At 44.9% G+C, this 25,975-nt stretch overlaps 1 protein-coding gene across 5 annotated transcripts in view; it reads right to left on the bottom strand.

Annotated features, from left to right (window-relative positions):
• Positions 1 to 634: 634 nt before the first annotated feature.
• Positions 635 to 25,975, bottom strand: part of runx1 (RUNX family transcription factor 1) — a 234,243-nt gene continuing 208,902 nt past the window's right edge. For 3 of the 5 annotated variants that reach the window (XM_072260045.1, XM_072260044.1, XM_072260046.1), the window contains exons 6-8: positions 21,043 to 21,234; positions 8,153 to 8,314; positions 635 to 3,156 (exon numbers count right to left, since the gene is read on the bottom strand). In XM_072260045.1, the coding sequence (XP_072116146.1) occupies positions 2,651 to 3,156; positions 8,153 to 8,314; positions 21,043 to 21,234 (860 nt within the window). In that variant the 3' untranslated portion in view covers positions 635 to 2,650. The remainder of the gene's footprint in view (positions 3,157 to 8,152; positions 8,315 to 21,042; positions 21,235 to 25,975) is intronic. The other 2 variants (XM_072260047.1, XM_072260048.1) reach the window with 1 other exon arrangement.

Below are 25,975 nucleotides of genomic sequence, written 5' to 3' on the forward strand. Positions count from 1 at the left end.
CTCATCCTTGCTGATTTGATTTGATGTAAACAATGCTGGGGGTTAGAGAGGTCAAAATCCATGGGGGGGGCACAAAGGGAAGAAAGAGGGTAATTTTACACAGAAGGGCATGAGAGGGAAAGAGGAGAGGAAAATTACAAGCAGCATCAATTTCTCTAACCTCTGGTAACTTCTACCCCTCCCCTCTTTTTCAATTCCCCATTCTGGCTCTCTTCTTACCTTTAACCTTCTGCTCACCTATCCATCATCTCTCTCCTCCTTACCCTCCCCCTTTTTCCTATCGTCTACTCTCTTCTCTTATCAGCTTCCTTCATCTTCGTCCCTTTACCCCTTCCACCAATCACGTCCCAGCTTCTGACATCATCCCCACTTCATGTACCCAGCTTTCCATTCACCATTCCCATCCATCTATCACCTGCCAGCTCATACTCCTCCCCCCCCCCTAGCTCATACTCCTTTTCCTCCACACCCCACCTTCTTATTTTGGCGTCTTTCCCCTTCATTTCTAGTCCTGGATGAAGGGCCTCGGCCAAAACATCGACAGTTTAAACCTCTCCATAAATGCTGCCTGACCAGCTGAGTTCCTCTTGTGTTTTGCGTGGGCACTGCAGATAATAAAACAGATGCAAGCCAATACTTGTCCAACAAACTAATTTATTAGCCAGCCACAGAACTATGAAATCGTTCAACAAACTTTGGTACAAAGAGTATGGATGTCAATAACGTTCCTCAAAGAACCTGCAGCAGTCCAGCCGCTCTGGGTATCATTCCCTGCTGTAGTCATCTGCTGTGCTGGAAGAAAAGGCGTCCAAGAGTTGGATTGCGGTGAACAGGAAGAGCTATCTTAACGCATGTGATTCTACCTACAACACCTAAGCTCGAAAAAAAAAAGAAAAACTAGAGTTTTGCAAATGCCATTGAAAATTCTTTGACCAAAATGAGATATCTGAAAGCGGTCTGGAGCAGAGTGATGTTTGTACACATACTAGCCATGAGGAGCTGGAATATTTCTTTAAAAAAACTCTTGCTTATTTACAAATATAGGTACAATAGGCTTGACTCAAGAAACTGATATTTATAGTCCATTAGAATCGCGTAAATGATCCAGTCTTGCGTCAACACACTGAACACGTTTAAGACAGCTGACATATCTTGATTTTATAAGGTAGCAAATAGACGCAGGCGAACCTTATATCTTGTTTTTGAAGAATAAACGACGAATTTTTGAAAACACGAGCATTAAATAACAAATCCAGCTAGATTGCTGCCAGCAGCCCTTTCCCCTTTCCCTTTCCAATCATGTTCCATTCTTTGAAACACCAATTTAAAGTCCCGCTTTGCCATCATCTTTCTCTGTTGACCAGCAAATGAAACAATATTCACGAAGCAAATTAAATAACATTTAACCAATAACTATAAAAGCCACGACATTTTTATTTTGGAAGTAGGCTCTGGTAACTGGGTAGAATGTGCATGGCCCAGAGATTTCGCCTGATGCTGGACACGCCCGGAACTGTTTAAATTTGCAGTGTTATCTGTCCATCTTTCCCCCTTTCATATACACGTCTGCAGGTCAACTGTTATTCAACCCGGGACCATCTGGAAATGGTATTTACTCGACTCCACCAGCATTTGTTGCACGTCCGGAAAAAAAAAGCTCAGTTCAAATCTTTGCGTGAGGATGAATGGAAAGCCACTGATTAAACAGCCATGAGATGTGGCAAAGTCGGAGCCTCTACATTTGGTATCAACATGCTTGCTGCCAACTCCGCCCAAACCTGTGTTGTCTTCAAGGCTCTCTATCCATCCCCTCCCCTCGCGATCTCTGTTTGGTAAGCTTGCTCTGTATCAAACAGGTAACCGTCTGTAAAATGTGCGTGTGATCTTCGCCGCGTGCATCAAAGATGCCAAGGTGTTTCGTGCGTCTCAATCTCTGCAGGAAAGACAAATCCTGCTCTCTGAAACCACTGGAGGTGTTGAAAAGGCGGAGAAGGCCGGTGCTGCCTCCAGCTGGCCGGGCTTTCAGTGGGAAGTAGTCAACATTTAATTTAAAATGAGTTGGAAAATGTACAAAAATACACGTTAAATGTTAGTGCTCTTGGTCTGTGCCAAGCAGCGGCCCTCTGTCCCAATGTGTCATGCTAGTAGAGAAAAAAAATACTAACTGACATTAGAGTGTGATGCAGAAACTTGCCACAATTCAGATTTGCTCCAGTTCATCGGCTGAAGTGATTTCAGTCTGTGTTCTTTTTTTTCTCTCAAAAATTATTTTCTAACAAAATCTCCATGCTGCTTCCGTCACTGGCTGCACTGTAGAAACTATGACCAAAGAAGGACAGACAGCGGCAAAAGGGTAGGTTGGGAAATTCCTTTCGGCTTGTACACAACGGTCTCAATTTACTTCCTCGGCGCCAAATCTAAAGGCGAATAGGAATTGAAACATTTGCTTCAAGATAAGGTGCGCGACAAAAAAATGTTTTGCCAGTAAACTCGAAACAGTTTAGGAGAACGGGAAAGGAGGACAAAATCGTTGAGGGAAAACCAAGCAAACACAATGATGTCCTTTTCGTGATCAAAGTTCTTGCGGTGTCCCCAGATCCATTGGGGATTTCGGCGATGGGGGTTCGTGAGCTGAGGAGCTTTGTTTTAATTAATATGGCCTCCACACGGCTTCTTCCAGTCTCCCGGTAGTGCTGATGTTTGTCGGGGAGTTGCTGTGGCTGCCATCTGCGTCCACCACGTCGCTCTGGCTGGGTAGGTTTGGATTGAGGAGGCTCGATCCCGTGGACGCATTAGTGCAGGCGGGGAGGACGCGGGGCGGCGACCGCTCTCCGCCGGCCATCATGGAGAACTGGTAGGGGCCAGTGGAGGTGCCGTAGTAGAGATGGTACGGAGAGGAGCTCGTTTGGAATGGTCCCGCCTGCCCCTGGGCAGAACCGGGATACGGGGGAGGCAGGTAGGTGTAGCGCGCTGCAGTGGTCATCGCTGACATGCCAATCCCGATGCCGCTGGTCACTGGTGTCGGCGTGTACGCGAAAGCTCCCGGGTAGTGCATGCGGGGATCCGCGAAGCGGCTGTCGGAGAGAGAAGGGAGAGCCGGGAACTGGCGGTCGATTCCCATTCTTGGGTCCCCAAATGCGGTGAGATCGGAGGCTCCTGCAAGAGAACACCGATCTAGTTGGCTAGGTCACAACATTCAACACACAACAGGCAACTTCCCCCCAAAGTGCTCAATGTTTGGGGGTTTAATCCAGTTGGAAAATAATGAATAACAACGGAAGAAATAATTTCAATCAAGACTAGTTAGATAGGAAGGAGCATGCTGGTCTTCGGTCGGGCATTAAGTATAAAAATTGGGATGTCACGTTACTGTTGTAGACACATTTGCAATATGGTGTGCAGTTCTGGTCGCTTGGCTATAGGAAGGAAGTGATTAAGTTGCAGAGGGCTGGGGGGGGGCGGAAATGACAAGGATGTTGCCAGCGGCGGGGGTGTGGCGGTAGTAGAGTTATAAGGAGAGACTGGATACTGCGGGACTGCGGAAGCGGAAGGGTGAACTCACGGAGGTTTAGAGAAACATGAAGAGTCTAAGTAAGGTGGAAGGTCACCGTCTTTTTTTTTCCTTGGGGTAGGGGAGACTAAAAGGAGAGGGCACAGATTTAAGGTGAGGAGGAGGAAATTTTTAAAGAAGGCCCGAGGGACAGGCTGTAGTAAAAGAGGGTGTTGCATATATGGATCATACCGCTGGAGGTCGTTAGTGGCAAGTATGATTACAGTACACAGTTTGAAAACATTTGGACAGGTAGATGGAAGGGCATGATTTAGAGCGATTTGGGCAAATGGAACTAGCACAGATAGGCAGGCACATTGGTCGGCATGGAGGGATTGGGCCGAAGGGTTGTTTTCCTGCTGAATATCTCTTTCGCTAAAACAGAAAAGGCGTTTTGTTTTATTTTCCCAATGTCCTGGCAGAGAGCGGAGATAACTTCTGCCCAGAATCCACCTCAAGTGGAACAAATACTTTGCACACAAAACACTCATGTCTGCAGATTGTTCAATAAACTATGTTAAAAGTATCCTGACTGGTTATATCATGGTCTGATACAGCAACTCCAACGCAGAAGAACGCAAGAGGCTGCAGAGAGTAGTAGACGCCACCCAATCCATCACAGGCACAGTCTTCCCCACCACTGACAGAAAGTAGCATTGATCCCCACCATATGGGACGTGCCCTCTTTTCTCCGATCATCAGGAACCTGAAGCCCCACCCCGCCAGGTTCAGGAACAGCTACCGTCCCGCAATCATTAGGTTATTGAACAAATCTGCACATGCCTAACCCTGGATTTCCAGCGTTCGCAGATTTTCTCGTGTTTGTAACCCTACCTCAGCAAGGAAACACTACGAACCATCTCGCACTACAATGGAGTTCTCTCTCATTGTGTACTTTGCAAGTTCGTTCTCTCTCTCCCTCCCTCCCTCTCTCCCTCTCTCTTTCTCCCTCTCCCCCTCCCTCTCCTGTGATGTGTGATGCGGCTGCGAGTATGTCTTCCATTGTACGGTTTCCTCACCGTCCTTGTGCACAGGACCGGAGCTCTAATTGAAATACTTTATGTAATTCGCAAACGCGCGGCCTGAGGAAATTTCCTCTTTGCTTTTGTCAAATAAGGGGCGAGAAGACAAACCGAAGATACTGGATTGTAAGGCATCTTTTTATGTACACTACCACGAAATCCCCTACTTGACATCCTGACAATGACGGTGTGTACTTTTAAAGCATTAGTAACGTAGCAAATAAAAACCTCCGAATTGCATCAGGACAGCTGTGTCAAACAGAATATGATGCACACCACATAACGGGAAGTTGAGGCAGGTAACGAGAGCTGACCAAAGCGGGCACCTTAAAGCGGGAGAGAGCGCCACGGAAGGCTACAGCCAAGGTGCCTGGACATTAAATTCAGGACTAGTCTCGGCGAGCATGATAACAGTTCCCAGTTCCATGCAGTCTAGGTTAGATGTCTCGGACGCACCAATTCGGGATGGTAGTGAACTCCCGGTTGATCTGCCAGGATCAAAAAGGTTTCCTGCTGTCAGACCAAGCGGAATCAGGATTTGTTGTGGTTGTGATGGGATTTGTGGCCAGTCGATGACAAACACATGAAACCACTTCCTTCTTCCACAAAGTGACCACATCTATCCGGGCCGTCTGACTGTACAGAGAGGCAATTGTCAACCACAGACTGCATTCTAATGCAAACGTTGATTACTTCATCGTCTGCCCAGTAAACTAATACATCGGTGATCTTGGTTTGGCTCCTTGTTTTTTTTTGCCTCAGGAGCTTTCCCTCGGTGTTCATGGAGTTAACAATGCGCACTGTGTCCACGCAACTCTTGCATAATCCGCACAATGACTAAAGCGGCTGACTCACTTTGTAGATTTGCCATGTTTGGGAATAAACATAACCATTTCTTTGCTGAAGATGCAAATTTTAGAAAGATTATCGCATTTAAAAGGCTTTGCGTGTGTGTGTGTGAGAGAGAGAGCGAGTGAGATTTTACACTAAATGCAAACTCTGGGCAATTCTGTAACAGCTGTTGTAACCTACATGAGATTATTATAAACTTAATTGAGGTACTGAATCAGGTTGTTAGTTTTTGATTTTTTTTACAAGTTATGTATAATTTATAGTTAAGTTTTTTCTTGTTATGTTGGTTATATGTTTCTAAATGCCTGCAATGTTGCTACTCGTAGCACCTGTGCATACGCGTACTTGTGCGCGTGAGAATAAACTCGACTTTGACCTTGACCTACAGTGACGGTGTTGTAACCCCCACTGAGGTTCTTCTACAACATGGCGTTGTAACTTGCACTGAGGTTGCTGTAACCTGCGCTATCGTCCTTGTAACCTATGGTAACCTACATTACAATAATACTGGAGACTAACTCACATGAACTTCATTTGTCGTTGGCCATCTTGGGGACAGTTGACCTGTTCACATCGGCTACCCACACTAATTACAGGTCAGTCCGGTTCACTCCATTCGCTCGCTTTCTATCCCTCCAACTGGCACTAGGGGTCACCCTTGCGCTCAAAGGACTGAATGCCTCAGACACAAGAGATTCTACAGATGCTAGAAATCTCGAGAAACACACACTAAAAATGATGCAGGAACTCAGACTGCACCTGTGGAGGGAACGAAACAGTCGATACTTTGGAGTCCCGATGCGGGGTTTCGGTCCGAAACGTCCAAATTCCTCCAGCATTTTGTGTGTGTTACCTAATGCCTTAGGGCGCCCGAGACGCTTCAGTTTTCTCGGCCTTGAAGCATTAACTCTCTTTCCTTATCACAGATGCTGCCTGATCCGCTGAGTGCTTCCGATATTTTTGTTATTTTGAATTTCCAGCATCTGCAGTTTCCCCCCTTTTACCCCTGCCTGAAGCTGCGAGTCAGATAGAACCTCAGCGCGTCTCAAAACAAAGCGATCCGCCACAAGGAGGATATCTTGGCTGGAAGCTGGATATATCACAGCGGTGGCAAGTCATGACAACGTCTGCCAGACAAGGTGCGGCGGTGTTGTGAGGGTAATCAGACTGTGGAAGCACACACAGGGTGACGAGCCAAACTATGACGTGCTCAGCAATATCAGGCAAAGCCGGCGTGCTCTGTAAAGAGTGCATTATTTGAGAACTAGAGGTAACGACTGGGGGAGTGTCTTATTGTTTCTAACCTGTCTCATTATGTGGCGACTGTACTGCCGTCTCTCCTGAACGTCAGTGGGCGTTCCGCCTCACTAAAGTTTCCGACATTGCAATAACTTTACTGCCTGGGACTTGCCATTTCGAGAGGGCCACACTGTTCAGGGGAATTCCCTCACTCGTCCTTAGCCCAGGAACGAGGGGCCATGTGTCTGCCACCCCACACCCTCACACCTCGATGTACTTATGCATGGAGGGTTCTGTCTGAACGGCAAGCAACTGAAAGCTTTTCACCGTACATCGGTACATGAGACAATAATAATCCAATTACCAGTGTAGACGGGAATTTGCACCAGTACCGTCTCCTGCTCACACTCCATAGGGAAGCTTACGCACGAACACCCTGACACCTCCGTCTCTCCGGTTTTGTCCGCACAATGTGCTTCGGCAGCACTTTCCCCGTTAAAGCTTCACATCAGCAAACTTATCTTTACGACAGTCGGGATCTCGCTTAAATTCCAGCCTTGGGACCTGAGATGCACAGTATCCCCGAATAGTCCCATTGACGCTTGAATACATAATTAATTAAGGACGGCAGCCCCTTCCTAGCCTGAGCGCGCACATATCGGATGGGACACCCACTCCAGGTCCTCGCAAGTGCGGCTCTCCTGTAACCTCTGTTCACATCTCACTGCGTCTCCTCCCAGTGTGACGTGTTCCCTGCTTAACACACAAAATGCTGGAGGAACTCAGCAGGCCAGGGTCGACCCGAAATGTCGACTGTACTTTTTTTTCCCCCACAGATGCTTCCTGGCCTGCTGAATTCCTCCAGCAATTTTTGTGTGTTGCTCGGATTTCCAGCATCACTTGTTTGCTCCCTGTTTAATTTTCCTGGTAATCTACATTTTCCAAGACAAGAAAGTTCTATACACTGGGGTCTTCTTGCAGTCTTTTTAATAGATTGTTAGATTAAATAACGTGTCTGGTTTTCTCTGTAATAATTCGGAAAAGTACATGATCAAAAGTTAGACTTCAAACGTGTTGTCATGTTTGTTCGGCAAATAAGAAAAACAGCCTTTCCTCTTCTCATTAGATTGAAGTTTGTCTCCTTTATCAGTCCATTTTAGACTAAAGGGTATCCTGAGGTTATATTTATTTGTATTTAAGGGACTAGTCCGCTGTCATGGGGTTCCACATAAATATCGGAATAGGCACATATCATGATAATTAACCCCTCGTGAGAGTGGTCCGAAGGCTACAGGTACCTCCATGTTTTTAAAAATAAGTGTAGACTTTAATCTGCTGGGCTATCCCGCAATCATCCCCGTTAAATGTGCCACCTGCAATACCCGCAGTCAGCTCAGAGGGGTAACCTCGGCCAACTCTTTCGAAGCGCAGTTCATTTTCTCCCCCCTAAAGGTCACTTCTGGCTAATCTTTTAAAATTTATGGCTCACCTGAAAGCCGGCTGGAAATTTCGGCTGTGATTGTTGGCATGCCGCTTGCCCGGCCGGGGGATATGGGAGTCGCAGGGTGAACGGAGGGTGTTGTGATCTGCCCGAGGTAAGGGTAGGACTGATCGTAGCTCCACGGCGGAGAAGGCTGAACGTGCCTGGTATCTGTAGAGAGAGAAAGGTAGATGGTGTTGGTTTACATGACAGCTGGAGAGAAAATAAAAACAGACCCGGCCGCTTAGTGTGGCATTATTTCCCGACCTAAAACATAGGGGGCAGAGTCGGGCCATTCGGCCCATCGAGTTTGCTCCGCCATTTATAATCCTTATCGATCCCATTCTCCTGCCTTCTCCCTGTAACCTTTGACACCTTTACTAATTAATTAACCTTCACTTTGAATATACCCCAATGACTTGGCCTGTACAACAAATTCCACGTATTCACCACCCTCTGGCTACAGAAATAACGGGGAGTAAACAGTCAGCGTTTCCAGCCGAGACCCAAATTCTATCGGCACTTTTCTGTGGCGCTGCAGAATCTCTTCCGTCTCTGACAGCACCAAGGCTCTCTACTTCTGGAGAAATTATTTCAAATACTTTGATTTCAATGGGGAATAGGTGGCATCGTTGGCATTTCCCATAGTTACATGCACAGTACTCAATCTAAGGGAGCGGAAAAATTTATTTTGAACTTTATTTTGAACTTTACTTTGGACTTTGTAATGAGGAGCAGACGTGACACATCCATTTTCAAAGAGACCAATCCACTGCGGACAGCACTTTCCTGGGGAAAGGATCCTGTGACCTCCCTGAATCCACACACCAAGTTTTATCTTAGTGTTGAATGCTTGAATCACAGTGGGAAATCTCATGGATCTGAAAATGGCAAGAAAGTCTCCAGATCTGTAAAAATTATCTCCCCCCACCCTTTCTACAGATGCTGCCCAACCCGCTGAGAGCTTCCATCGTTTTCCATTTTGAATCTGGTGCCCGGGTCAACCCAGGAGAGGGCTGAGCACCAAGACGCCTAGCAGGAGCAGAACATTGACCGCTGCATAACCTAGTTCTGTGAAGGCAGCCGCTGGAGTTAGGGGGAGAGTTGCTCATGGAGCCACAACCCGCAGGTCCAGAGGTGCAGGCTGACGAGCTAGCAGCACAGAAATAGGCCCTTCAGCCCAACTGGTTCCTGCTGACCACGAAGACCAACTAAGCTCATCCTATTTGAGCACATTTGGCCCACATCCCTCTAAACTAGAGGTTCCCAACCTTTTTTATTCCATGGACCCCAGGGTGGGAACCCCTGCTCTAAACATTTCCTGTCTTTGTGTTTCTCCCATTGTCTTTTGTTAATATACCTATATGAACCATTTCCTCTGGCAGCTCATTCCTTTCAAGGACCACCGTCCATGTGAAAAATTTGCCCTTCAGGTTCCTATTAAATGTCTCCGCTCTCACTTTAAACCTATACTCTTTAGTGCTTGATTGCGTGCATCACCAGATCTATGCCCCCCCCCAGGGTTTTATATAACTCTATTAGATTACCTCTCATTCTCCTATGAGGAACAGAGGAGGAGGAAGGTCACTGGTGGAAGTCACAGAAACAGTGCAGGAGGATGAGATGGAATGTACGGACAGCAAAGTACTCCTTTTAATGGAGAGAAACGTTTTCTAATGGAACCGTAATCACAAAGTCCAGCTCGCCCCTCTCTCTCATCCTCAACGTTAACGCAGTCCACAGTAATGAGGCAAGAGCACCTAGATGACTCATTATAATCCTCCATATCTTTGCTTGCTGGACAATGCACATGAGTTACAATCCAGTCCCTGGTCTGCTGACTGAAATGTGCTTATTTACTATTTTATTTAGAGATACTTCACGGTAACAGTGTTATGCTAATAGCTGCGCTACAGTGCTGCCGGAATGATTCGCGGCATCTGGTTACAGTGACATGAGGGACATAGTGTTTCTGTGTGCACTGCTCCACTCAGATCCCCCTAGTGCAGGCAAATGTAGTCTCTTCCTGTTGGGTTCTTCTAATGGTGTTTCTGCTGCTCTCCGAGTTTCCCAGCACACTGCAAGTTACTAGAGTGGGTAAGAAGGTGTATGGTGTGATGAACTTCATTAGTCGGACGATTGAATTCAAAAGCCCTGAGGTGATGTTGCAGCTTCTATAAACCTCTGGTTAGACTACTGCTGGAGCATTGCGTTTAGTCCAGGTCACCTCATTACAGGAAGGATGTAGGAGCTTTTAGAAAGGGTGCAGAGATGTGTTTATTCTGCAGAGAGGCAGAATAGGCTCTTCCTTCGAGCCACACGGCCCAACAACTCCTGATTTAACCCTAGCCTAATCACAGGATAATTTACAATGACCAACTAACCTAGCAACCGGCACATGTTTGGACTGTGGGAGGAAACTTGGAGCACGTAGAGGAAACCCACACGGTCACAGGGAGAATGTAGTACTCCTCATAGGCAGCGGTATGAATGCGCTAGGATGCTGCCTAGATTGGAGAGTATATCTTATGAGGCTAGGTTGAGCAAGTTAGAGTTTTCCTCTTCGGGGTGAAAGAGGATGAGAGGTGACTTGACAAAGGAGTACAAGATTATAAGAGGGATAGATAATGTGGACAGCCAGTGCACAATGGCCAAAATGAGGGCCATAACATTAAGGTTTTTTTAGGAAAGTAAATCGGGTTGTCAGGGGTAGTTTTTTTTTACAAAGAGTAGTAACTGCATGGAAGGTGCTGCTTGGGGTGGTGGTAGAAGCATATATATTGAGGACATTTAAGAGCCTCTTATATAGGCACATGGATGAAAGAAAAATTGGGGGCTACCTGGGAGGAAAGGGTTAGATTGACCTTGGAATAGGTTAAAAGGTTGGCACAACATTGTGGGCCGAAGGGCCTGTACTGTGTTGTATTATTCTATGTTCTTGCCTAATATGTATCTCACTGACCAGGATTCTTTTTGAGTGAATTTAGGGAACAATTCCCTCTCTTCCCTAGGTAGACAGAGTGCATTGCAACATCTCTCTGCTGACGGCAATGCGTCTTTGAGAGCCACTGCCCTTCTCAGTTTGATGAGTAGCAAACTGTTGGAATTCAATCAAGTTGATCCCTTCTGGAACAATGCAGATTTCATTTCAACTCATGTCACTGGGTGTAAACGCAGTGTCTATGTCCTTTCAGGATCCAACTGGACATTAGTATTCTACACAATTTTGGTTTAGCACACAAAAAGGTGAAGTCCATTTTCTAGACTGCTTTGTGATTCCTGAAGCCACAGTCAGACACTGTATGTTCCTTACATTCCATATCTGCAGTAAGAACCAAGAGCCCTGGTATTTTCAAAGTACTGTATACACTGGTCCAAGCAAAAATACCAAACAATTTCAAAACAACACTTGTTGCCAAAATGGAGATAGAGCTCTGCCTGGGGCAGTGTTTAATCTTTGCAAATTCAGCAAAATACCACACCTAAATCCTGGCAGTAAATAAAGAACAGACCCAAAGAAACACTTTCAGGCATGCTGGGTCACCCTGTAAGTAGGTACTGGATTGTGTTTATCTGTCAAATAAAGTTAAGAATATTGAAAGCTGACCAATGAGGAAAATCTTTTACAGACTGGCGAGAAACAGCAGGCTCTGTATTTTGTACAGTTCATTATCAAAGGGGCTGATATCTGGAAGCCTTTTGGGTATGAGTTACAAATCAGGGATATAAGGTGCCCCACAGGGTGGAGATAATCTCTACCAAAGGAGGTGTAAGGTGCCTTCGCTGTGCTAGCCTGCAGGCGTAGCACCTGCTTAGCCCCCAATCAGGGGCATGTGAGGCCATGGGAGCAGATGGTGGATGGTTGTATGAGCAGCCAGTGCATACCACAAGTCCTGGTTATACGACCACTGATGCCAGGCAGACAGTCTCTGAAGAGTATTGATAATGGCTGGGGTCACCCGTCTTGTAAAGGCACTGCCCAGAAGAAGGCAATGGCAAACCACCTCTGTAGAAATATTTACCAAGAACAATCATGGCCATGGAGACCATGATCGCCCACGTCATACGACACGGTACACACTGATGATGATGAAACTGCCCCAAACTCATTGGGCAGAGTTGGAGGGGCTGAGTGGTTAGTGATGCCATAATGAAAGGAGGCTCTCTGCCATCGTTCACTGAAGGATCCCGTGGTGATTCAGTAATTTGATCAACCCAATGAGTCAGTGCTGGCTGTACTTCCATTTCTTTTCTCTTTTCAATTTTGAGAGAACAACGTTTCTCTTTCCTGACGAAGGGTCTCAGCCCAAAACGTCGACTGTACCTCTTGCTATAGTTGCTGCCTGGCCTGCTGCGTTCACCAGCTTTTTGTGTGTGTGTGTGTTGCTTGAATTTCCAGCATCTGCAGATTTCCTCGTGTCAATGTTTCTCTTTCCATTGGATTACCCTCTGGCACATTGGTTATTTGGGACTTTAGACTAAAGGGACAACAATGGGAATGAGGATGGGGAGAGTGTTTAGCGGACAGTGGGATTTATATCACAAGTCAAGGTAATCTCTGGGATGCCAATCTCAGTTCACTTCCCTTAGGATCATTGCTCAGAATATTAGCTGTTGCTTTCTCAGTTCCCAGGGCCAACACTTTCAATCCAATTACTAAGATGGTGCAGTTCACCATGTCAAGAGGACACAGTCTCACAGGTTTCCTTGGCCTACTCGGAGTTATCGAGTCTTAAAGCCAAACCGCATGGAAACAGACCCATCAGCCAAACTGGTCCATGGCAACCAAGAAGACCATTTGAGCTTGTCCTGTTCGCTCTATATCCCTCTAAATCTTTCCTCTTCATGTCCCTATCCAACTGTTTCTGGATGAAGTAGGCATCAGCTGTGAGAAGATGAAGGAATCCAAGGCTTTCACAGTTGGAGTGCTATCCTTGAGATATCCAGAGCTGGAGTGATATCCCGGAGATATCCAGACTTGGACTGATACCCCGGAGTAACATCCCGAAGTATTTTTCATCAACTAGGGAAGGGTTTTTCTGTATCTTGTTTTCTAGAATTACCCTGGGTAATTATCGGCCTCTTCAGCTTACCCAGATCATGTGATCTAGAGTGAAGTAGAACTTTTTTTTGCCCCAGTATGAGATTATGGGATCTCTGCAGTGCACACGTCTAAAATCTGGGAGGACATTGCACTCAATAGATACACCAGGAGGGAGCTATGCTACATGAGAACGACCTCCAATGTGCCGCAGAGAACAAGTGGCAAAGACACACTGAATAACCAAAAGACCCAACCATGAACCTCAGCCACCACTTACTGCAGCAGAATATTTGCATCCTGGATTGGCCTGTACAACCACGCGTAGACCCACCAACATACAGCCACTTAGGACCACATCATATACGAACTGAGTGATTGCAGAGGAAAGAAGAATGGAGAGTGGCAGCAAGAGGTTCTGATGTCCAAAGCCCTAATGTGAATTGAATGGCTCCCGTCTGTGCCTTACTTCCTCACTTTTCCAACAGGCACTAGGTTATTTGCCAGGACGGCAAATAACCATGAACACATAGACAGATAGCCCGGTCAATACCATCCAGTATCAGCGTGTGCATGAAATAAGGGAAGCTGTCTGCCTACAAGTCAAATATTGTCCATTCATAGACTGTGTGGCAGGCAAATTGATCTCCTTCTGGCATCTTTGGTCCTCCTGGATACAATTTCCAGGAAATATTAGAAATATTTTAATCTTAATTTGTGGTTAAAGTTCCTTCAAGGGTAATTTAACAACACCTAGTATTTTAATGAGAGACTGCGGTAAACCCAAAAGGTTATTTAGTAACAGCAAAGAAATCCCTAAACCATTGCCTGAGGCACAGGCACTACCATGCCCAATTCCCTGACCAGCATGGAAGACAAGTCAGACGTATCTTGAGGGGAATCCCCAGCGGAGACGTCCTGCGGTTGACAGTCAACAACCTGAGTGTATTGTGGTCAGGTCACATGGCAATCTTGTACTTGTGACATTTCCCAGAAACACCCTGGACTGCCATATATGCAGAGGAAAAACTCTGAAATGCTTGGCAACCTCCTTGTGCATGTCAATAAGCTACGGTAGTGAGCGGCCAAAGAACCAACTTCTGGAGTTAAGGAAGCCTGCCAACATTCAGACCATTCAACAATGGTGCCCAGAGGACACCACAAAGGTTTTCTAGGTCAGAACAGGCTTCCTCCATGTCAAATTCCATGCTGAATATGATGCAGTGTTACAAAGTTTACCTCAAAATGTATTGCCAGCTACCTTAAAAATCTTCTTTTGAATCCCCTTTTACTTTGGCTTCCAACTATGACCCCGATGACACAGGCAGCTAACAATCTGCTCATTGTCTCAGACAGGTGTTAGGTTTGAGTTGATTCAGAGCCAAGCCGTGGATCTCAGCCAAATCTCTGAGCAAAAACATGTACCAGCCATCCGGCGCTGTTGCTGCAGCAATTCAAAGCTCATCTCTCTCACTTTCTCACACACACACACACCAGACAGAGGCCGGATCAGTCAACAGCCAGTTTTTGGGTTAACGTCTGCAGACTATCTGTAAAAATCAGACAAATGTCTGTTTGGTTTTACTCTGCCTTCCAAGTTATGTGAATGCCCTCCAAAGCGCAATAGTAAATGGCATTGATAAAAATCCTAGCGTAAGGCTTTCAAAACCCCTGATCTGAAATATTAAGGGGTAGAAATTTGAAACCTTGCTCCTGTGCATTGGACCATATTTCCGAACTGTGGTTCCACTGCCGCCAGCAGCTGAATTGCAGAAGCAGTCCTCCAAATACATACATTACTCCTTTATGTATGTAGTGCAGACAAAGGCAAACAATTTTTATTTGGGTTAAGTGTTGCTTTTGGATTAAAAATCAAAAACAGGAACATCAAACTCAAAGGAGGAGTTGGCCATATGTTGTTTGAAGCAAGCAGTGCCTGGACTGGTGATCAACTTGTCCACATTCGCACTCAATTCCCATTTCCTCTGCTTCCCTTAATGTCATATGAAGTACTGATATACTGAACGGACTGGGCAGGGGAGAGTGGGATGGTGCCACACTGTAGTCTCAATGTTCTTGTGCTGGCAAGCTTTAAAAATAAAAGTATTTTCCCAGTCCAGGCTACAGTCCAAACTTCTTCTGGGGAACATATGTGTGGACAGGATTAGGCTTGGCTATCATGTCCTCTGCGAAAAAACAGCCCGCCAACCTTCGCTTATGTTTGAGAAATGGCACTTGGAAGTGGTCCCCGAAGACAGTCAGAACCAAAGGACCACACCCTGTCAAAGGCCATCTATTTCGAGGGATAATGGGAGAAAATAAATCAGCAGATAACTATTTCAGAAGGCAGCATGCGTCCAGATACAGCCCCCTATCCTTATAGAACATAGAACATAGAACATAGAATAGTACAGCACAGTACAGGCCCTTCAGCCCACAATGTTGTGCTGACCCTCAAACCCTGCCTCCCATATAAGCCCCCACCTTAGATTCCTCCATATACCTGTCTAGTAGTCTCTTAAACTTCACCAGTGTATCTGCCTCCACCACTGACTCAGGCAGTGCATTCCACGCACCAACCACTCTCTGAGTAAAAAACCTTCCTCTAATATCCCCCTTGAACTTCCCACCCCTTACCTTAAAGCCATGTCCTCTTGTATTGAGCAGTGGTGCCCTGGGGAAGAGGCGCTGGCTATCCACTCTATCTATTCGTCTTATTATCTTGTACACCTCTATCATGTCTCCTCTCATCCTCCTTCTCTCCAAAGAGTAAAGCCCTAGCTCCCTTAATCTCTGATCATAATGCATACTTTCTAAACCAGGCAGCATCCTGGTAAATCTCCTCTGTACCCTTTCCAATGCTTCCACATCCTTCCTATAGTGAGGTGACCAGAACTGGACACAATACTCCAAGTGTGGCCTAACCAGAGTTTAATAGAGCTGCATCATTACATCGCGACTCTTAAACTCTATGCCTCGACTTATGAAAGCTAACACCCCATAAGCTTTCTTAACTATCCTATCCACCTGTGAGGCAACTTTCAGGGATCTGTGGACATGTACCCCGAGATCCCTCTGCTCCTCCACACTACCAAGTATCCTGCCATTTACTTTGTACTCTGCCTTGGAGTTTGTCCTTCCAAAGTGTACCACCTCACACTTCTCCGGGTTGAACTCCATCTGCCACTTCTCAGCCCACTGCTGCATCCTATCAATGTCTCTCTGCAATCTTTGACAATCCTCTACACTATCTACAACACCACCAACCTTTGTGTCGTCTGCAAACTTGCCAACCCACCCTTCTACCCCCACATCCAGGTCGTTAATAAAAATCACGAAAAGTAGAGGTCCCAGAACAGATCCTTGTGGGACAACACTAGTCACAATCCTCCAATCTGAATATACTCCCTCCACCACCACCCTCTGCCTTCTGCAGGCAAGCCAATTCTGAATCCACCTGGCCAAACTTCCCTGGATCCCATGCCTTCTAACTTTCTGAATAAGCCTACCGTGTGGAACCTTGTCAAATGCCTTACTAAAATGCATATAGATCACATCCACTGCACTACCCTCATCTATATGCCTGGTCACCTCCTCAAAGAACTCTATCAGGCTTGCTAGACACGATCTGCCCTTCACAAAGCCATGCTGACTGTCCCTGATCGGACCATGATTCTCTAAATGCCTATAGATCCTATCTCTAAGAATCTTTTCCAACAGCTTTCCCACCACAGACGTAAGCTTACTGGTCTATAATTACCCGGACTATCCCTACTACCTTTTTTGAACAAGGGAACAACATTCGCCTCCCTCCAATCCTCCGGTACCATTCCCGTGGACAACGAGGACATAAAGATCCTAGCCAGAGGCTCAACAAATCTCTTCTCTCGCCTCGTGGAGCAGCCTGGGGAATATTCTGTCAGGCCCCGGGGACTTATCTGTCCTAATGTATTTTCACAACTCCAACACCTCCTCTCCCTTAATATCAGCATACTCCAGAACGTCAACCTCACTCATATTGTCCTCACCATCATTAAGTTCCCTCTCATTGGTGAATACCGAAGAGAAGTATTCATTGAGGACTTCGCTCACTTCCACAGCCTCCAGGCACATCTTCCCACCTTTATCTCTAATCTGTCCTACCTTCACTCCTGTCATTCTTTTTTTCTTCACATAATTGAAGAATGCCTTGGGGTTTTCCTTTATCCTACTCGCCAAGGCCTTCTCATGCCCCCTTCTCGCACTTCTCAGCCCCTTCTTAAGGTCCTTTCTTGCTTCCCTATATTCCTCAATAGACCCAGCTGATCCTTGCTTCCTAAACCTCATGTATGCTGCCTTCTTCCTCCTGACTAGATTTTCCACCTCACTTGTCACCGATGGTTCCTTCACCCTACCATTCTTTATCTTCCTCACCGGGACAAATTTATCTCTTACATCCCGCAAGAGATCTCTAAACATCGACCACATGTCCATAGTACATTTCCCTGCAAAAACATCATCCCAATTCACACCCTCAAGTTCTAGCCTTATAGCCTCATAACTTGCCTTTCCCCAATTAAAAATTTTCCTGTCCTCTTTGATTCTATCCTTTTCCATGATAGGGAACATCATGGAAAATCTCTCTAAAAAAATAATACACAGCTTTGCAGGAAGCATTAAGATACAGTGTGATTATACACACTGCTATGAAAACTCTCCAAAAGACAAATACTGTTACACATGGATTTTCTGTCATTCTGAAGTTGTAATGTGATTATTCTTAATCAACAAGTGTATGACTTGTGGAAGTATCCATTGGTTTTGCTCACTATTGAAAGTCCATTCATAAAACTACAATAGCAGTTTGATAATAAATCTGTTTCCATTTGTCTTTTTACATATGATTTAAATTATCCAATTTGAAGTCACTCCAGTGCTTCAGAAACTATTTTTCCATTTCAAACAGTAAATAATCCATGCAGATAAAATCTGAATGATTTTATGAAGACATTTTTAAAATATTTTATGAAACTCAAAACACATTGGTTTGGACAAGTAAAAAGAACGGCGTGAACATTATTTTTATTGAAATTAAAATAAATAAGTTATTTCCAAGTTTTCCCTCCTCTCCTAAAAGTGCAATATCTGGCTAGTTTATGATTTGATCTGGCTTTTGAGCCTCTGCCCAAATAACCATCTCCTATGATATACACTGACAAGATAAATATGGATGAAAAAGTCAGTTTTGAACATCTTGTCTTAATTAGCAAACACTAACACTCCCAGTTCCTGATCTGTGGAGATGAATGGCACACTAACTTTACTTAAGTACTGTAATCCCATTCCTTCAGAATTGACTGGACCAAAGTTAGATTAATGCCATGCTGAAGGTGCATTTCCAGTATGAAATATTGCAGACTAGGAATGTAAGACCAGGCTATACAAAAACATGACAGGAGAAGCAAGTATTTTTCTTGGAACAGGAGTTACACCCGAGAGCAAAAAGATGATTCAAAATAAAGGAGGTAGTAGATTGTGCAGATTGGAAGACACTGCAATAAATACAATGGATCTGAACACATGAACGCAAGAGGATCTGCAGATGCTGGAAATCTTGAGAAATGCACACAAAATGCTGGCGGATTTCAGCAAGTCAGGCAGCAACTGCAGAGTGGAACGAACAGACGACATTTAAGGCTGAAACTCTTCATCAGTCCTGATGAAGGATCTGGACCTGAAGCGTTGACTGTACTCTTTTCCTTAGATGCTGCTGGGCTGCTGAGTTCCTCCAACATTTTGTGTGGATTAATCAAATGGGTGACTTCACTCTCTGCAGAGTCGGGTCAGGAATTATATCCAAATGAAGAAGGGATGGTTTCAGCTATCCTCGTTACTGTGGTATTGAACAAACCTATCTCAGAATTTTTCTAAACGTTAATCTAAGGCATGAGAAGGGAAGCTGGTTATGTAACTGAGTTGTTAGTATGTATACTACTCAGATGCTGTTGTCTTAGTTACTGTGAAAAAGATTTTCAATTGTGTAGCCATATTAGGAGATGGTGCAGAGCTGAGATGATGTGTGAAAACCTCTTCGTTAAAGTAGTCGAGAGGGTCCTAACCTGGGTCCATAGTTCACTTGTTTAATGGTATTAGTCTGTGGCATAAAAAAAGGTTGGGAAACCCTGAAGTAGTCTCTGACACAGAGACTGTTTGTGCAAGTAATTACCTGTCTGTAATTTAGAAAGATTACATGGATGAGTCGGACCAAAATTATACGGTCATTAAGCTGGGAGAGACATGGGAGTAGGCGCAACTATTCATAAGGCTGAGTTATACGGTTAGAAAGGGATGGGTGCAGATACAAATACAGCATTGGGAAAGCAGAAACTATACAACAGAGATAGGGAACAGCAAAAAAATGGTGAACCAGCTCATGAATAAGGACTGAAGGAGACTTGAAGTGAGTGGAGTCAAGGTGGCTGAGATAGAACACATACATTACAGCACAGTACAGGCCCTTCAGCCCAATATGTTGTGCTGAACTTTTGACCTACTCTAAGATCAATCTAATCCTTCCCTTCCCACACAGCTCTCCATTTTTCTATCATCTATATGCCTATCCAAGAGTTTCTTAAATGCCCCTAATGCCTCTGCCTCCACCATTATTCCGTGTACCCGCCACTCTCTGTTTCACCTTGTGCACGTTTATCAAGTCACCTCTCATCCTCCTTTGCTCCAAAGAGAAAAGCCCTAGCTCACTCACTCTATCCTCATTACCATAAGAAAAGAAATATTCCAGAAGGACAGGTACAGGTGCAAAGCTTCACCGATAACTAGTGCAATTAACCATTTTCTTTGTCTGCTCTAGAACAACTCAACGAACCTCAGCTTGATGTGAAAGCTGAGTCTGTACCCATGAAGTCTACATTGACAAGAAGCCACATGCTTGCTTTGTATGGGAGTGTCGATAAACTGAACGAGTAAGCAGCCTGAGCAATGTGACGAAGGCTTCATTGGAAGGTGCCCACTTTAGCCCATCAAAATGAGGTATCATATTAAGTCACATAATTGTGATGAAAAGAAAGTGTTTGTGTGGAATCGGAACAAAGGTGACCTTTCATCTGCCCGCTTGTGTGATGTGGTGACAACCGGGCCAGAACCAGGTAACAACTTGTTTGGGTGACTTACTGAATGAACAGGTGCTTTCACTTCAGCGGATTAGGAGAAACAAAGGGCTGTCATTTAGTGCAGGGTTCATTTGCCTGAGCATGTATCAATCAAAGACTATTTTGCATGTGGGCTTTGTCCTGTACTTACTCCACACTATGTTATTAGAATAATAAAAACAATGGTTTGACTAGACTTGAACGATAAATGGTTTTAAGTTGAAAAATAAATGCTGGCTTTGAATAGATTGCAAAACTATCACCGTCCTCCACAATGTGTTTTCCCCTTTTTGACACAGGTGCCTAATCTTTTGCTGAAGGCTAAATTATATATATCTATGTGAGACTGGATGTTGGACAATGAACCTAATGCTTTATATGTGTCATGAAGTGAATTCAGGTTGTGGAACTGCGTCCATCAGTCTTCCCACCACAAGGACATGTGTTATCATGTTTCCACTGGCAGATGTTGCCTTGATATGATTGAGGGATTAAACAACTTTAAGAATATTCTTATTTGAAAACAACAGAATCATCTCTGTTTAGAAATGGCACAGTCTAAGTCAACTTACATAAAAAAAAGCTGTAGATACTGTAACAGATTGCAAAACTACTTTTTTAAAAAAAAGAATAGTTCAACATTGTACTCAAAAGAAATTAGTAGAGATGCTAGGCTTGCCGTGCCTCTTTCTGCATAGCTGTCATGTACCTACCTTGAATTTGGGCCTGTGCCTGAGGGTTAAAGGCGGCTGTGGGGTTCAGTGAGGGCCGTGGGTTGGGAGCGGTAGTGGGGTGATGAGGACTGAGCCTCATGGCCGAGCGACGTAGCTGCTCTAATTCACTGAGCCGTTCTGAGAAGGCCAGGCCCGCACTCTTACTCTGCTCTTCCAGCTTCTGTCTATGTCCTGCAGGACACAGGAAAACATTTGGTCTTACTTCAAAGGAAAAGGAAATAACGTCTTGATCATTTGTGTTGCAGGGTTAGAACTTCAAGTCAAGATTTTCCTGAAATATTAGTTCCCTTTTTTTATCCCCCTTCAAACCCTTTGATTCTCTCACTTCGCCCCAGGAAGGATGGCTCGACACCTGTGAACTTGTCTGAAAAGAGTTTGCACCAGGTACCTATCTGACGGTTTCAAATTTAAAAGGAAGCATTTGTCCTAATTTTTGTATCAGGACATGATAAAAGCTAAATCATAACTCACATCACTGCAGTCTTGCATGACACCACCCCACCACACCCCTTTCCCCCGTTGCCTGAAATCAAACAGACAGGCGGGTGTCACAGATGAGGAGGGGAATGCACTGATTGATGGCCCAGACGGTTTACACAGGTGCCAGATCTCAGGTGTTCTTCTAGACAATCTCCAAGTCAGAAACAAGTAGAAAAAAAAAGCCTCTCATCAGTATATAGTCTGGCTTGATACAGATCAACTTCAGATCTAAACATCTGGTTCTCAGTCAAGGGAGAAATTTGTCAGATATTCTTATCTTTTTCATTGCAATTTTTATACAGGCCAGACTTCCACCTACTGCCAAATCTGGATGTGTTCTCGGAGACTCAAAGAGATTGCAAATGCCGGAATCTGGAGCGACAATAAACTCTGGAGGAAGTGAGCAGGTGAAGCACCAATTTCGGGTCGAGACCCTGCACCAGGGCTTCAGAGTGGAGAATGAAGATCTCCTCTCTCCTCTCAGTTCCTCTAGTAGTTTGTCTTGCTCTCTTGGGATTGATTTGTGCTCGTCTTCTATTCCAGGAACTTCATTTCCTAATATTTATCTAACAGACTGACCAGCAGAGACTTTTAAGGTCCTCTGGGTTGACAGAAAGGCTATAGTGGGAGCCGTTATACACTGCCCAGAGAAGAGTTAGAGTAGGAATGCTTGTTGCAGCTTGGGAACAAAATGATGAATTAGGCAGACAAAAATGTACTTGCATTGCATTCCCATAGGCCTGGCCATGCAGCAGAGGATCCCTGAAGGACAATGGTATGGATCCAATCCACATCCACTTTTCCAAACATCTCTTCCTTGTGAGACCCAGACTTCTTGATATCACACAGTCACCACTTCCTATTCTAACTGGGCTATCTTTGGCCAGCCAGTTTGGTGCAAAGCCCAGAGATGCTACCTCACCTTCATTCTAGGCATCTGTCAAATATCTCATCCAGTAAGAAGTTTAAAAGTACATCAAACTGTAGGCCTTTACTGCCTGCCGGCTTCTTGTAGGACGCCTACCAAAGATCGTACAGGAAGAGAGTTGAATTTGTCATGTGTGTCACCGGTAGCGCATTGGTTGAAGTCTGATGGGAGAAATTGCCCTTAGGTTCCTGGTGCCAAATGGTTGTGAGAGCTTCAGTAATCATGCATGGGGGGGTGGGAGAGGGGGTTGCGCCACAGTGGCAGAAGGTGCCAAGGCAGTGTACCAGTTAGGCTACGTCCACACTGGACCGGATAAATCCGTAACCAAAGCTTTTTCTCTTCATTTTGACCCTCCGTCCACACTGACACGGCGTTTTCCTCCCCCGAAAACGGAGCTTTTCAGAAGCACTCTCCAGAGTGTTTAAATCTGAAAACGCCGGTTGGGCGTTGTAGTGTGTACGGGAGAAACTGGAGGTTTTAAAAAACCTGTCGCCCCTTTCATCAGTGAAGAGACTATGGCTGTAGGAAATGTTTCCAGGGTGACCCCTCTGTGGGAGTGGGGAAGATGTTGGTGGGGCCGCCCGGGGGTCTGTGTGTCCGTATGTGTAGCTATTGTAGTGGCTGTGAGGCTGGTATTGTGGTGGTAAAAAGTACTGGGGGAGAGCCATCATATTCCTCATCATTGCAAATCCCTCTGCAACAGAGTTAGTCGGTTTTTCAATGTTCGTCGTCAGCCGGGTCATACTGTCCGTGAACTCCCTGTCGGTTGCCTCCATACGCTCCAGTATTTGGTTTTTTAGTTTTAAGTCCTCCTATGCAAGAGCCAACAGCTGTCTGTCATTTGGCAATTTCCTTTTAAGTTTTTCTATTCTGTAACTGGACAAACGCGCACCAAGTATACCGTTCCCTCTTCGCGTGTTTTCTGTAGATGTGTCCTGCTCATGCCCAGTAGGAGGAGATTCGCCCAAATACCCATTATAATGTGGACGGAGGTATTTTCAAAAATGCCTGGTGTGGACGCCTATCGTTTTTACGTGAAACCAGTGTTTTCAAAATTATCCGGTCTAGTGTGGACGTAGCTTTAGTGTGACGCTATTACAGCTCAGGGCCTTGGAGTTTGGAGTTCGATCCCGGTGCCTTCTGTAAGGAGTTTGTGTGTTCTCTCCATGACCATGTGGGTCTCCTCGGGTGCTCCAGTTTTCTACCACAGTCCAAGGATGTATGGGGTAGTAGATTAATTGGTCATTGTAAATTGTTCCATGATCGGACTCGGATTAAACAGATGGGTTGCCGCAAGAGCCTATTCCGCACTGTATCCCTAAATAAAAATAAAGTCAGCTCGCACCTCCTTAAACTCACAGATGCCAACAGTGGCCACCCATGTGGAGATAATGGTTGATGTTTTCTCAGAAGCAGGTACAGGCAGGTTTCACCCCCTCTCGTGCCCCACGTGCCAATTTGTTTTGAGGAACCGAGTGAAAATCAGATCAAAAATCTGTCTCAGTTCACTGAGAACGTACTTCCTGTCCATCAAGTTCCAGGTGCCAATTTTGGCGTTACCCTTCAAATAAGTTATAAAGATGCCAAAACAGATATTTCAGAAAATGAATCTATCAAAGCCACAATTATTTGCAGCTCCTTAAATGACTTTTGCCCAAAAAACAAGCTCCAGATTCTTTTTGCCTGCTGGAATAGCATCTATTCCTTCACCCAATGTAAGTTAGACTGGGTAGCCTACATCAGTGATTTAGATGAGGGGAGTAAATCTATTTTATATCTGTTAGAATATATTGAGAGAAGTATACCTAAGATTGCTGAAGATACAAAGCTGGTGAACTTGTGAGCTGTGAAAAAGGTGAAAGGTGATTTTAAGGGTAAGTAGATAGGCTGAGTGAATGGGCAGAGAAATGGCTGATGTGGAAATATGTGATGTCATACACTTTGACAGAAACATATAAATGAAAAGTACTTTTTACATGGTGAACATTTGCAAAGTATTGGTGTTGAAAGAGACAACTGCCATTGTAGAGAAATTCCTTTCACTTAACTTACATGTGGGGAGTGACACATACAAATTGCTGGGGGGCGGGGTGGCAATTCCTGCAGTGATCCCTGCAAAACTACATGTGCGATGATGTGTACAGATTCAATGTCCCTGCTGAGGGAAATATGTCCTTGCAATAGAGGGATTGCAGCATAAGTTAACTAGACTGATTTCTGACAAAAAAAAAGTTTGCTATACATGGAAGCATTATGCAAACAGGGCTTAAACTCTCCATAATGTGGAAGAGTGAGAGGTGATCTAACTGAAATACATACAATTCTGATGGGACTTGACTGGATGAATGTATGGAGTTCGTTTTCACAGGCTGGAGTCTCCAGAACCTAAGGTCACAGTCTCAGCATCAGGATTCAGCCATTCAGTGCAGAGAAGAGAAGAATTTTCTTCATCCAGAGGGCAGTACATCTTTTGAATTCTTTACCCAATAAGGATGCAGAGGCTCAATTGCTGAGAACCTTCATGGCAGATCAATAGCTTTTTAGTTATTAAGGGAATCAAGGGATTTGAGGTTAGTGTAGGAAAGTGGCAGTGAGGTAAAAGAGCGACCATGATCTTATTGATTGGTGGAGCAGCCAATGAACCCACTCCTTGTGATGATCCTTATTTTCTTCTGTTCTAAGCTTAAAGCAATACAAGCCCAGCCTAGCAACGGAATAACTCTGCATGGCAGAATGCTCCTCTGTTCTGACAGAAGAGTAATGTTTGTGATTGTTGGGTTACCCACAGCACACCATGTTCAAAAGCATCTCAAAATATAATAATTTTCAGCTCAAAAAGCCAAAGGATGTTTGTGAGAAACGGCATGCACAATGAATGGATAGTATTCTTCCTTTCATATTCTAAATTCAAGACATCTATGTTTGTAGTCCATAGCCCAGAGTCATCGAATATGAAGTAGATAGCTGTGCACCAGTCCTGTCCATGAAGAAATCTTCCTACTTAGCCAACAACAAATGATGATGTCCATGGAGAATAAAGAGGGAATACTGATTAGTGATAATAGAAACAATGCCCAACATGTGGAAATTCCCTGATTTCCCACATCACTTAATCACAGGGATGCTTTTTCATAAAGCCAACTGGGATCAATTCTTAATGTAAGATCTGACCTTTAGTAACACACACAAAGTTCTGAGGAACACAGTGAGAGAGGCAGCATCCATGGATGGAAATGCACAGTCAACATTTCCGGCTGAGGCCCTTCATCGGGACTGAAAAGAAAGGAGGCAAAGGCCAGTATAGAAAGGTGGAGGGAGAGGGATAGGTACAAGCTGGCAGGTGATAGGTGAGACCAAGTGAGGGGGAAAGGGGATGATGTGATAAGCTTTGGTCTCACCTATTACCTGCTAGCTTGTACTCCTCTCCTGCCCCCCCCCAACTTCTTATTCTGGCTACTGCACTATCCTTTCCTCCCAGTCCACATGAAGGGTCTTGTCTCGAAA

The sequence above is a fragment of the Mobula birostris genome, chromosome 6 (assembly GCF_030028105.1).
Source record: "Mobula birostris isolate sMobBir1 chromosome 6, sMobBir1.hap1, whole genome shotgun sequence".
Taxonomy (NCBI): Eukaryota; Metazoa; Chordata; class Chondrichthyes; order Myliobatiformes; family Myliobatidae; genus Mobula; species Mobula birostris.